At 55.8% G+C, this 13,177-nt stretch overlaps 1 protein-coding gene across 2 annotated transcripts; it reads left to right on the top strand.

The window, feature by feature from the left end:
- The first annotated feature begins 151 nt into the window (after nucleotides 1-151).
- TYK2 (tyrosine kinase 2) lies at nucleotides 152-13,068 on the top strand. Of its 2 annotated transcripts, XM_064737298.1 has the most exons (24): nucleotides 152-190; nucleotides 1,214-1,403; nucleotides 2,563-2,686; nucleotides 3,079-3,223; nucleotides 3,498-3,661; nucleotides 3,797-4,175; nucleotides 4,748-4,930; nucleotides 5,245-5,402; nucleotides 5,767-5,890; nucleotides 5,993-6,185; nucleotides 6,264-6,370; nucleotides 6,720-6,896; nucleotides 7,291-7,378; nucleotides 7,480-7,607; nucleotides 7,801-7,936; nucleotides 8,438-8,589; nucleotides 8,667-8,817; nucleotides 9,710-9,807; nucleotides 10,037-10,229; nucleotides 10,367-10,485; nucleotides 10,915-11,087; nucleotides 11,157-11,274; nucleotides 11,391-11,501; nucleotides 12,043-13,068. In XM_064737298.1, the coding sequence occupies exons 2-24, from the start codon at nucleotides 1,226-1,228 to the stop codon at nucleotides 12,175-12,177; spliced, it is 3,534 nt and encodes a 1,177-aa protein (XP_064593368.1). In that variant the 5' UTR covers nucleotides 152-190; nucleotides 1,214-1,225; the 3' UTR covers nucleotides 12,178-13,068. The 2 variants fall into 2 exon arrangements, with proteins under 2 accessions (XP_064593368.1, XP_064593366.1); XM_064737296.1 differs by lacking the exon at nucleotides 152-190 and having other exon boundaries at nucleotides 444-1,403.
- Nucleotides 13,069-13,177: the final 109 nt, after the last annotated feature.

Here is a 13,177-nt window from a genome sequence, read left to right as displayed (position 1 = left end):
CTTTCCCTAGAGCCCCGCCCCTTCCCGCCCCACAGCCAATCAGATCCTTTCCCCAGGCGCGGTCCCACCCATGGGATGTGGGCGTGGCCTGGCGCGGGCGCCGGCCAATGGTAGCGCGCGTCTCTCGCGGCCAATGGGAGGCGGCGGCGCTGCGGGGCGGAGGAGCCGGAGCGGCGGCCGGGCCGGGCCGGTACCAACGGGGGGGACCGGGGGGGGTGGGGGAGCCGGTACTACCGCACGGACCGGCGGCAGCCGGTTGGATAACGGCGGGTGGTGACAACCGGGAGGGGGGACAGGGTCGGTTCCAACCGGGAGGGGCGGTGCCAACCGGGGGTGGCCCCGGAACCAGCCCCGTGAGGGGCCGCGGGCCGGTACCAACCGGGGCGGGGGCTGGAAAGGGGACAGGGGCCGGTACCATCTGGGGCGGGGGGGGAGAGGAGTCTGAGAGACTGAAATGGGTCAAAATCCTCCCCAAAATGGGTCAAAATTTCATCTTGAAGTGGGTCAAAATCTACCCTGAAATGGGTCAAAGTTTCCTCTGGAAGTGGGTCAAAAATGCAGCCGAAAATGGGTCAAAATCCAGCCTGAAACGGGTCAAAAATTCACCCCCAAATGGGTCAAAAATGCACCCTGAGATGGATCAAAATCCATCCTGAAACAAATCCAGTCCATCTCAAAAAGGGTGAGAACCCACCCTGAAACAGGTGCAAAACCCATTCTGAAGGGGGTCAGAATCCCTCCTGAAAATCCCCAAATCCACCCTGAAATGGGTACCAAAACCCGTTTTTTCCCCCAAAGCTGCCACCATGTCGCTGGCACACCTCAGCTTTGGGGATGTCATTTTTGGGAATCCTGTTTTTGGGCCCAAATCCTGCTTTTTTTCCCCCCTTTCCATGGCACAGCCCAGCTTTGGGGAGGCCATTTTCGGGGATGCAGTTTTTGGGGATGCTGTTTTCGGGGATGCCAGTTTTTGGGTCCAAATCCTGTTCTTCCCCGCAGAGCTGCCGCTGCCATGTCCCCGGCACACCGCAGCTTTGTGGATGCCGTTTCTGGGAATGCCATTTTTAGGTCCCAGTCCCGTTTCTGGGTCCTAATCCCGTTTTGGGGTGCCGGTCCCATGTTTGGGTCCCAATCCCATCGGAAATCCCATTTCTGGGTCCCAGTCCCATTATAAATGCCGCTTTCGGGTCCCAATGCCGCGGTTTCCCCCCAGAGCAGCCCCACCATGTCGCTGTGCCGGCGCGGGGCCGCGGCCGAGCCCGAGGGCTGCGGGTTCCCGGCGGGCGCGGGGCTGAAGGTGCTGCTGCACTGGAGCGGGGACGAGGAGCGCGAGCGGTGCCGGGTGTACGGGCAGGGGGCCCTGAGCGCCGAGGAGATCTGCATCGACCTGGCCCGGAGCCTGGGTGAGTGCAGGGGCACCGGGACAGGGACGGGGACAGGGACGGGGACAGGGACGGGGACAGGGGCTCTGGGGCTGGGGGTGGCTGGGGAAGGGCGGGTCCTGCTGCGTGACACCCTGAGGATGAGGAATTCCCAGGGGAGACACTGGGAATATGCAGGGAAATCACCAGGGATTCCCCGGGAAAACACCCGGAATATCCAGGGAAAACACCAGGGAGCACACCAAGAATTCCCAGGGAAATCACCAGGGAAATCATCAGGGATTCCCCGGGAAAACACCCGGAATATCCAAGGAAAACACCAGGGAGCACACCAAGAATTCCCAGGGAAATCACCAGGGAAATCATCAGGGATTCCCCGGGAAAACACCCGGAATATCCAGGGAAAACACCAGGGAGCACACCAAGAATTCCCAGGGAAATCACCAGGGATTCCCCGGGAAAACACCCGGAATATCCAGGCAAAACACCAGGGAGCACACCAGGGAGAACACCAAGAATTCCCAGGGAAAACACCCGGAATATCCAGGGAGCACACCAGGGAGAACACCAAGAATTCCCAGGGAAATCATCAGGGATTCCCCGGGAAAACACCCGGAATATCCAGGGAAAACACCAGGGAGCACACCAAGAATTCCCAGGGAAATCACCAGGGAAATCATCAGGGATTCCCCGGGAAAACACCAGGGAGCACACCAGGGAGAACACCAAGAATTCCCAGGGAAATCATCAGGGATTCCCTGGGGAAAACACCAGGGAGCACACCAGGGAGAACACCAAGAATTCCCAGGGAAATCATCAGGGATTCCCAGAGAAATCACCAGGAATTCCTAGGGAAAACACTGGGGAAAACATCAAGAATTCCCAGGGAAAATACCAGAAATTCCCAGGGAACACCTGATCCCAACCAGAGTCCTTCCCAAAGCTGAGAAAAATCCCAGTTTTATGTTTTTTTGGGAATAAAACTCACTGAGTTTTGTGGGGGTATTTTTTTGGGGGGGAATGAAACCTGCTGAGTTCAGGTTTATTGAGAATAAAACTGAGTTTAGGTTTGTTGGGAATAAAACCAGCCAAGTTTTGGTTCCTTGGGAACAAACCCCCTGGAATTTCAGTTTTTGGGAGGAAAGCCCTGGTTCCAGCTGGCTTTTCCCGTTCCTGGCAGGAATTACCCCGCTCTGCTACAGCCTCTTCGCCCTCTACGACCCCCAGAGCCGGATCTGGCTCCCTCCCAACCACCAGTTCCACATCGGGAAGGACACCAGCATCAACCTGATCTTCAGGATGAGGTGAGGCTTTCTTTGGAAAAAGCCGTCCCAGTTGAAGGAGGGGAATGATGGATTTGGCCTCTCCATCGGCGTGGAAAAATCCGCTTCTTTCTTCCCGAAATTTCTCTGCCTTTCAACATCCCTCCCAGAGGTTTTTGGGATCAATAGGGGGTCCATGGCTAAAAAAGATGGGGAAAGCTTTAAATGATCCCATTCTGGAGGCAGGAGGAGGCTGCTGCTCTTCACTCCCAGCTCGGATTCATTCCCTGTGCTCAAATCCTGATTTTTTTAAGCATTTTGCTGTTTCTCCCATGGTTCCGAGAAGTTTTATTCCTTAAAAACCCCCAAATCCCCTGATTTGAGCCCAGAATGTGACTCCCAGCCCCTCTCCTGCTGTTCTCTCTCCATTCCAGGTTTTATTTCCGGAATTGGCACGGGATGAACAACAAGGAGCCTGTGGTTTTCCGGAATGTGCCGCGCTCGGGGGATTCTCCGGAGGAAAAACCTCCTGGAGGAGCTTTACTGGACAGATCCTCCTTTGAGTACCTGTTCGAGCAGGTAACGGGGCAGGATTCGGGGGAAAAACAGGATGATTTTCCTCAGTCCAGCTGGACTTGGCTCAGAATCCGTAATTCCATCCCCAGGGGTTTATTTAAGGGTAAAAACACCCCTGAGTTTTCCCTCTGGAAAAGGAAAACTGCTGGGATGCAGTTTTCCCTTTTATGGGATTTTTACTCGCAGTCCCACTTTTTAAATTGGAAAACACAAGGAAAATCCTTCCGGAAATCACCTCAGGGCTGAGTTTTACTCCTAATTATTCCACATTTAACAGGGAAAATTCGAGTTCATCAACGACGTTGCCTCCCTGAAGGATTTCCAGACCGAGCCGGAAATGCAGAAGTTCAAGAACGAGAGCTTGGGGATGGCCGTGCTGCACCTGTCCCACATCGCCATCAAAAAGGGCATTTCCCTGGAGGAAGTGGCCAGGAAGTACAGGTGAAATTCCTGCTTTTCCAAGGGGGTTTTTCCTCCTTTTTCACTGGGTTTTTTTTTCCTCGTTCTGTGCCATTTTTCCATTGCATCCCAAGCTCGTCCTCCACTCTTTCCTGACAATCCCCTTTATTTTGGCAGCTTCAAGGACTGCATCCCGCGCTCCTTCCGCCGCCAGATCCAGCAGAACAACTTCCTGACGCGGTTCCGCATGAAGAACGTGTTCCGGCGCTTCCTGCGGCGCTTCCAGCGGCACACGGTGGCGGCGGGCAGCCTGACGGAGCGGGACGTGATGTACAAGTACCTGGCCACGCTGGAGCAGCTGGCTCCCCGCTTCGGGAGCGAGCTCTTCCCGGTGCTGGCCCTGGAAACGGCGGCCGAGGGCGAGAAGGGGCCGTTCTGTGCCAACGGGGGCTGCGCGGAGCCCGAGCAGCCGCTGCTCCCCCGCGAGTGCCCGGTCACTCACCACGTGCTGGTCACCGGCACCGGCGGCATCCAGTGGAGGCCGGTGCCCGCAGAGGTGGGTGGGGATGGGGTGGTTTGGGATGAGCATCCGCCCAATCCTTTTGCGTGCTCCATCTCCAATCCTTGTTTGTGGTGGGTTTGATGAGCCATCCGCTCCTTTTTGGTGTGAGCCTGCCCCAAATCCTGTGTGGGTTGGTGTTCTAATCGGTTTGTGGTGGTTTAGGATGCTCCATTCTGCCCAAATCCTTGTTATGGTGGTTTAGGATGCTCCGTTCCTGCCCCAAATCCTTGTTTGTGGTGGGTTTAGGATGCTCCGTTCCTGCCCCAAATCCTTGTTTGTGGTGGGCTTGGGATGAGCCATTCCTGCCCCAAATCCTGTGTGTTTCTTCGGTTTGTGGTGGTTTTGGAATGCTCCATTCCTGCCCCAAATCCCATCTTTTTCCTTGCTTTGTGGTCCTGCGTTTTGCCCGGGGTGCTCTCTCTGTTCTTTTCCCAGTTTTCCCAGTTTCCCACCCAAATTCATCCCACACCATCTCCTTCATTTTTGCATCCAGCCTATCCCAGTTTCCCCCCAGCCCTTCCCAGCAGCAGGAAAAGTCTGGAATTCTCCTCTCTGCCCCCTTACAGACCATGGAAGGCCTCTCCCAGCGTGGATATTTTGGGAGGAAGAGCAAGAACAAGGAGCTGGAGGCGCAGCCTGCGGAGCGGAGCGAGCCCCCCTGGTGCCATTTCTGTGATTTTCGGGAAATCACCCACGTGGTGGTCAAGGACTGCAGGATCAGCATCCACCGGCAGGACAACAAGTGCCTGGTGGGTGGGATTGGGATTCCTGATCCCTCCCGGTGCTGGGATCCCGGGATTGCTCCGTCCAGAGCGGGAGGAGGCGGCGCTGGGAGGAGCGAGGGGTTTTATCTGGGTTTTCTGGGGATTTTTAGGGTTTCCTGCGGGTTTCTCAAGAGTTTTTTTTAGAGTTTCCCGAAGGTTTCCCGAGGGTTTTTTTAGGGTTTCCCATGGGTTTCCTGTAGGTTTCCCATGGGTTTTTTGGGTTTTCCATGGGGTTTTTAGTGTTCCCCACACGTTTCCTGTGGGTTTCCCGCTCACCCCGGTGCTGTGTCCCTCCCCAGGAGGTGCTGCTGCCCTGTCCCAGCAGTGCCCTGGCTCTGGTGTCACTGGTGGACGGATATTTCCGCCTGACAGCCGACTCCAGCCATTACCTGTGCCACGACGTGGCCCCGCCGCGGCTGCTCCTGAGCATCCACAACGGCATCCACGGGCCCATGCAGTGAGTGAGGCTTCCCCTGGATCCCAGGGCTCATCCCGGAGCTGCTCTGTGTCCTCGGGGGGGTCCCTGGGTGTTCCTTCTGCTTTGGGTTCATCCCGGTCCATTCCGTGTCCTTTGGGTTCATCCCAATCCATTCCGTGTCCTTTGGGTTCATCCCAATCCATTCCATCTGCTTTGGGTTCATCCCAGTCCATTCCATCTGCTTTGGGTTCATCCCAATCCATTCCGTGTCCTTTGGGTTCATCCCAGTCCATTCCACGTCCTTTGGGTTCATCCCAATCCATTCCCTCCCCTCGAGGCTGAACCCAATCCATTCCCTTTCCTCGAGGCTCATCCCCATCCATCTCTCCCGTCCCTTTTCCAGGGAGGAGTTTGTTTTTGCCAAGCTGCGCCGGGAGGAGCAGGAGGAAGGGCTCTACATCCTCCGCTGGAGCGTCCTGGATTTCAACCGCATGATCCTGTCCGTGCTCAAGAGGAGCCACCAGCAGGTAGGGACACAATTCCCAGCGTGGGATTCCCGGGAATTGCGAGCTCTGGAATGACCCGGGAGCCCCATGGCTGCAGCTCCTGCCTCTCCCTGGCTTTTCCAGGCTCCTGGCACGCCGGGAGCCTTCAAGTTCCGGCAGTTCCGGATCCAGAAGAAGGGAGAGTCCTTCGTGCTGGAGGGCTGGGAGCGCGAGTTCCCCTCGCTGCGGGAGCTCCTGGACGTGCTCAAGGGCTGCACGCTCCGATCCGGCGAGGAGAACTTCACGGTCAAGAGGTGCTGCCCGCCCAAGCCGGGAGGTAGGGACAGGGATCACCCCAGGGATCGGGAATGGGTGGATCCGGGAGCTCACGGGGCCCCGTTCCCTCCTGCCCCAGAGATCTCGGACCTGCTGATCACACGGAAGGCCAAGGACAACGGGAAGCAGATCCTGAACCTCACCCAGCTCAGCTTCCACCAGATCCGCAAGAACGAGATCACCCAGGTGCTGCTCTCCAGGGATTGCCACTGCTTGGATTCCTGGGATCCAGTGGGGGAGGAGGAGGCACTGCTCTGCCTTCCTGGGATCCCTGGAATGGTGGATGAGTCCTCTCTGCTTTCCTGGGATTCTCTGCCTTCCAGAGATTCCCTCCAGATCCCAGGATCCTCCCACACCCCTGGGCAGCCAGCAGGATGGATTTGCTGTTTCATCCCTTCCCTTTCCAAGGGAAAGCGAGGGAAAAATCCCCATGGAAGCGGCTTTCTCCCACATTGGGAGGCAGAGGGAATTCGGGGAGGGATCCAGGTGAGGATTCCCCCCCTCCCCAGGGTCCAACAGCTCCTGCTTTTCCCAGCGAGCCCACCTGGGCCAGGGCACCCGGACCAACATCTACGACGGGGTGCTGAGCGTGTGTGGGAGCTCCGGCAACGACGACGAGGCCGAGTATTTCTGCACGGAGCAGAACAACAACGGGCGGGAGATGCACGTGGTGCTCAAAGTGCTGGACCCCAGCCACAGGGACATCGCCCTGGTGAGCCCTGCCCGGGCTGGGAGGGCCGGGAAACACGGAGCCGGGGGGTGGGAGAGGGATCTGGGGGGTGGGATATGACCCCGAAAGGGCTGGAATGCAGCCCAGAGAGTTGGAATATGGATCCAAGGGTTGGAATAAGAATCCAAGGGCTGGAATAAGGATTCAGGGGTTGGAATTTGGCTCCAGGGCTTGGAGTGTGGATCCACGAGGGCTGGAATTTCTCCTGGCTTTTGCTTCTGGAATTTGGCTCCCAAGAGGCTGGGATAGGGCTCCCAGGAGCTCCAGGAACTCCAGGACCCTGCTCCTGTCTCCGCTGTCCCCAGAGGGCTGGGATGGGGCTCCTGGGATCTCCAGGACCCCCAGGACCCCGGTGCCACCCCCGCTGTCCCCGCAGGCGTTCTTCGAGAGCGCCAGCCTGATGTCGCAGGTGTCCCACGTGCACCTGGCCTTCGTGCACGGCGTCTGCGTGCGCGGCTCCGAGAGTGAGTCCAGCAGCCCCTCCCCGCCCCATCCCGGCCCTTTGGGGCTGTTCCCTGTTGTTCCCAGCCCCAATCCCTTGGGATCATCCCGGTTTTCCCCGCAGACATCATGGTGGAGGAGTTTGTGGAGCACGGGCCCCTGGACGTGCTGCTGCGCAAGGAGAAGGGCAGGATCTCCGTGGGGTGGAAAATCACCGTGGCCAAACAGCTGGGCAGTGCCTTGAGCTACCTGGTAACTCCAGCTGGGATTCCCCTAATTCTAATCCTAACCCCTCCCTCCCTTTTCCCGCGTGATAATCACATTTTTAGGGTCATTACGCCCTTCCTGCAGCCCATACTTGCTCCCTCTCCCCTGTGCTGGGGATCATGGATTTTTTAAAAATTTATTTCCCAATAATTTTTCCCTTTTGCTCTGGTTTTCCCAGGAGGATAAGAACCTGGTGCACGGGAACGTGTGTGCCAAGAACATCCTGCTGGCCAGGAAGGGGCTGGAGGATGGATCTGTGCCCTTTGTGAAGCTCAGCGACCCCGGGGTCAGCTTCACCGTGCTCTCCCGGGAAGGTATGGGATTTCCAGGGGCAAAATCCAGCTTATTTTTCCCCCCTTCCCCTAATAATTCCCATAGATTGTGGCCAGAGCTCTTTTCAGAGTATTCCCAGCTTTTCCAACCCAAATTTTCCCAATATTTGATATTTTAATATGGGAATTCCACCTGGTTTGGTCTCCAAGCTGCTGTCAGGGATGATCACACCCCATTCCAGTGCCTGGGATGCTTTTACCACAGGCTGTCCCCCTGTAAATCCCATATTTTATCCTTTTAAAATCCAAAATTTTATATCTTTAACATCTCATATTTTATGCCTTTAATATCCCATATTTTTCTACTTAATATCCCGTGTTTTACACTTTCATTATCCCATACTTAACACTCCATATTTAATATTTCAACCCTTCACCTTTAACGTTTTACACATAACAGACCAACACCCCAAACATGCCATCACCCCCAATAAATAATTAAAATACACATTTCATACTTTCCTGGTGGGATGTGTCCCTCAGAGCGCGTGGATAGGATTCCCTGGATCGCCCCGGAATGCATCCGGGATGTGGGGAACCTCAGCACGGCCTCGGACAAGTGGAGTTTTGGGACAACGCTCCTGGAAATCTGCTTCGATGCCGACGTCCCGCTGAAGGAGCGCACTCCCTCCGAGGTGATTCCCGCAGTTTTCCCTGGTTTGGCCTGGATTTGGGGGTCGGCTTTGGAGTTTTTGCCGTGTTTTTTCCGCAGAAAGAGCGTTTCTACGAGAAGAGGCACCGGCTGCCGGAGCCTTCGTGCCGGGAATTGGCCTCGCTGATCTCCCGGTGCCTCAACTACACCGCGGTGGAGCGGCCGTCCTTCCGCACCGTGCTGAGGGAGCTGACCCGGCTGCAGCCGCACCGTGAGGGCGGGAAAAGAGGAAAATCCCGGGGAAAAACCCTGGGGAAACGGGGATGAGGGTCCTGGATCGGGGAAAGGGGCGTGAGGGAGCTGACCCGGCTCCAGCCGCACCGTGAGGGCGGGAACGGGGAAAAATCCCGGATTAATAGAGAAAAATCCCGGGAGGAATGGGGAAAAGTCCCGGGGAGAACGGGGATAAAGGTCCTGGATCGAGGAATGGGGGAAATCCCAGGATTCTGTGGGGGAAAGGGGCGTGAAGGATCTCACCCGGCTGCCGCCGCTCCGGAGATCACAGGGGAACGGGGAGAAATCCTGGGGAAACGGGGAAAAACCACGGGGAAACGGGGGAAAATCCCGGGGAAATGGAAAAAAATCCCTGGGGAAACCGGGCAAAATCCCGCGATTCTGTGGGGAAAAGAGGCGTGAGGGAGCTGACCCGGCTCCATCCGCTCCGTGAGGGGCGGAAACAGGGAAATCTCGGAGGAATGGGGAGACATCCTGGGTTAATGGAGAAAAATCCCGGGAGGAATGGGGAAAATCCCGAGGATTCTGTGGGGGAAAGGGGCGTGAGGGATCTCACCTGGCTGCAGCCGCGCCGTGAGGGGCGGGAACGGGGCAGTCCTGGGGGAACGGGGAGAAATCCTGGGGGAACGGAGAAAAATCCCGGGAGGAATGGGGAAAATCGCGGGGTTTTGTGGGGGAAATCCTGTGGAAACGGGGGATGAGGGTCCCGGATCGGGGAATGGGGAAATCCCAGGATTCTGTGGGGAAAAGGGGCGTGAGGGATCTCACCCGCCTGCCGCCGCTCCGTGAGGGGCGGGAAAAGGAAAATCCCGGAATTCTGTGGGGAAAAGGAGAAAAGGAAAAAAAGGAAAACCCAAGGTTCCTCGCAGATCTCGTGGACGTCACGTCGGTGAATCCCGATTTCCCGGTGTCGGATCCCACCGTCTTCCAGAAGCGGTACCTGAAGAAAATCCGGGAGCTGGGCGAGGTCAGTGACGTCCCGAGCTCTGCAATTCTGGGGAAGCTGGGCAGGCTCTTTTCCCTGTCTGGATCCGAAATTCCATGTGTCAATCCTTATTTTCACATTTTAACCTGTATCCCCTGCTGATTTTTCCCTCCATTTCTGAACTCTGTCGACCCCCTCTGCATCCTCCCAGCACAGGGAAGCCCCAAAACCTCCTTTCCCCACGAAATCCTGAAAATTCACCCTTCTCCAGGGCCACTTTGGGAAGGTGAGCCTGTGCTGCTACGACCCCACCAACGACGGCACCGGGGAGATGGTGGCGGTGAAATCCCTGAAATCTGGGAGCAGCCCCCAGCTCCTGAGCTCCTGGAAGAGGGAAATCCAGATCCTCAAGACCCTGTACCACGAGAACATCGTCAAGTACAAGGGCTGCTGCAGCGAGCAGGGTGAGGGAGAAAAACATGGGGATTTTCCACTGGATCAGCCTCAGAGAGCTTAAAAACCCCCAATTCCCAGGTTGTTTTGGCCAGGAATCGCTGGGGGCTCTCGGGGTGGTCCCCACATTCCCACCTGTGTGTTCCAGGGGACAAGGTGGTGCAGCTGATCATGGAGTACGTCCCGCTGGGGAGCCTCCGGGAATTCCTGCCCAAGCACCCCCTGAGCCTGTCCCACCTCCTGCTCTTCGCCCAGCAGATCTGCGAGGTGAGCCCGGAATGGGGCTGGATCCCGAAAAAACCGCATGATTCCCCAAAAAAATGGGGTTGGATGACTCAAAAATGGGGGTACAACCCCAAAATGCAGCAGGATTGACAAAAAAGTGGGATGGGATCCTTTGGAAATGGGGCTGGATTCCCAAAAATGAGGATGAACCCCTGAAAAATGGGGCTGACACTTCAAAGTGAGGCTGAACTCCAAAAAATGGAATTGAATTCCCCCCAAAAATGGGGAAACGCAGGAGTACCAACCCTCCAATGGGGCTTAATTCCCAGAAATGGGGCCGATTCCCAAAAAAAAGGGGATGAACCCCCAGAAATACATCACAGCTCCCCCAGAAACACCTCAGAGCCCCCCAAAACCGCTTCCAGCCTTCCCAAATCCAGCCATAATTTGTTTTTTTCCCCGTTTTCCCAGGGCATGGCCTACCTGCACTCCCTGCACTACATCCACCGGGACCTGGCAGCCAGGAACGTGCTGCTGGAGAACGAGCACGTGGTGAAAATCGGGGATTTTGGGCTGGCCAAGGCCGTCCCCGAGGGCCACGAGTACTACAGGGTGCGGGAGGACGGCGACAGCCCCGTGTTCTGGTGAGGAATTCGGGCTTTGGGAACCTGCTGGATCCCAGACCCCAGAGATGTGACCCCAAATGGTTCCAGGTACGCCCCGGAGTGCCTCAAGGAGTGTAAATTCTACTATGCCTCGGATGTTTGGTCCTTTGGGGTGACCCTCTACGAGCTCCTGACGCGCTGCGACCCCGGGAGCAGCCCCCCGGCCGTGAGTCCTCTGGGAATTCAGGGGGTTTTGGGATGAAATCGGGTTTTTCCCCATGTTTTTGGGTTGAAATTGGGGTTTTTCCCTCATGGTTTTGGGGTTTTCTTGTCCCCTCACAGAAATTCCTGGAGATGATCGGGGCCACGCAGGGGCAGATGACAGTGCTGAGGCTGATCGAGCTCCTGGAGAGGGGGAAGAGGCTCCCCATGCCCAGGGATTGTCCCTGCGAGGTGGGAAATGGGGAAAAAGGGGAGGAAATGGGGAAAAATGGGATGGGAAGGAGGAAGGAGAAAAGGGGGGAAATGGGGAGGGGAGAAGGGGGAAAATGGGAAGGGAAAAAGGAAAATGGGAAGAGAAAAAAGAGGGAATGGGAAGGGAAGGAGGAAAAGTGGGGAAGAGGAAGGAAAAAAGGAGTGAGGGAAAAAGTGGGAGGAGGAAAAATGGGGAAGGAAAGATGAGGAAAATGAGGAAGAAAGGGGGGAAAAATGTGGAGAGAAGGAGAAAAACAGGGAAGGGGAGGAGCAAAGTGGGAAGGGAGGAGAGGAAAGTTTCAAATTCCTGGGGGGAAGAGGAGAGAGGTTTTCCCTGGATTTTTGGGGAGGTTTTACCAGGATTTTTGGGGAAGTTTTCCCAGGATTTTGGGGGAGGTTTTACCAGGATTTTGGGGGAAGTTTTCCTGGGATTTTGGGGGAGGTTTTCCCGGGATTTTGGAGGAGGTTTTCCCAGGATTTCTGGGGAGGTTTTCCCAGGATTTCCCCGTTTTCCCCCCAGGTTTACCGGCTGATGAAGAACTGCTGGGAGGCCGAGGCCTCGTTCCGCCCGGCCTTCCCCAACCTCGTGCCCGTCCTGAGGAGTTTCCAGGAGAAATACCGGGCTCAGGCCCCCTCTGTCTTCAACCTCTGCTGAGGGGGGACCCCAAAATACCCTGGGACTGGGGGGAAAACACCCCCAAAAAATTCCTATGGGATAGGGGTGGGGGAACCCCAGAAAATCCAATGGGACTGGGGGGAGAAATCCCATAAAAATCCCATAGAATGGCTGGGAAAAATCCCAAAAAATCCATGGAATGGGGAGGGGAGAAACCCCAAAAAAATCCCATGGAATGGGGAGGAAAACCCCAAAAAAAAATCCATGGAATGGAGGAAAAAAATCCCATGGAATGGGAGGAAAGCCCCAAAAAATCCCATGGAATGGGGTAGGGGCTAAAATCCCCAAAAGAATTCCATAGAAGGGGAAGAAAAAACTAAAAAAAAAAATCATGGAAGGGGTAAAGGACCCCAAAAAATCCATGGAATGAGGGGGAAAACCCCCAAAATTTAATTAAATGGAAGGAAAAAACCCCCAAAGTTCCATGGGAAGAGAGGGTATCCCCAGTTCCGGACCCAACCCCTCAAAATTCCTGATATTTTCTCTCCCCCTCCCACCAAACACTGTGAACGAGCTCTGGGGCCGGAGATTTTGGGGTGAAAAGGGGGAATTTGTGGATTTCTGGAATTGTTGCCTTATTCCCAGCCCCATCCTCTCTCCCAGTTTGGGGCTGGGGTCGTTTTTGGGGGGTGGGAGGGGCTGGATCTCCTTCCTGCTCTCCAGGATTTGGGGCCTTTTCCCAAAAAAAACCCGAAAAATGGGAATTCCATGAAAAAAACCAAACCAAACCAAACCTGGCACTTTATCGGGATTTTGGGGAATTCCCAAAAATTCCCTTATTTATTGCCTGCTGTGCCCTCCCCCCCAGGAGCTGGGGGGGATTTGGGGGAAATCCCCTGGAATTTGGGGCGGGGGGTTGGGGTTTGGGGGGAATCCAAAGGGTCCCTGAATAAAGGATGGAAAAGGCTCCGTGTTTGGCGTCTCTGTGGTTTTTTGGGGTCTTTATTTGGGTTATTTTGGGGGTCTTTATTTGGGCTAT

Source organism: Zonotrichia leucophrys, unplaced genomic scaffold, assembly GCF_028769735.1.
Source record: "Zonotrichia leucophrys gambelii isolate GWCS_2022_RI unplaced genomic scaffold, RI_Zleu_2.0 Scaffold_48_389894, whole genome shotgun sequence".
In the NCBI taxonomy this organism is placed as follows: domain Eukaryota; kingdom Metazoa; phylum Chordata; class Aves; order Passeriformes; family Passerellidae; genus Zonotrichia; species Zonotrichia leucophrys.
This window is presented reverse-complemented; position numbering and strand designations above follow the sequence as displayed.

Excerpts from the sequence above, each read along its gene's own strand:
- TYK2 (XM_064737296.1), top strand. The coding sequence starts at position 1,175 with ATGCCGCTTTCGGGTCCCAATGCCGCGGTTTCCCCCCAGAGCAGCCCC. Across the intron at positions 2,687-3,078 it reads AACCTGATCTTCAGGATGAG|GTTTTATTTCCGGAATTGGC; the intron begins GTGAGGCTTTCT and ends TCTCCATTCCAG. Across the intron at positions 7,379-7,479 it reads CTGCGTGCGCGGCTCCGAGA|ACATCATGGTGGAGGAGTTT; the intron begins GTGAGTCCAGCA and ends TTTTCCCCGCAG.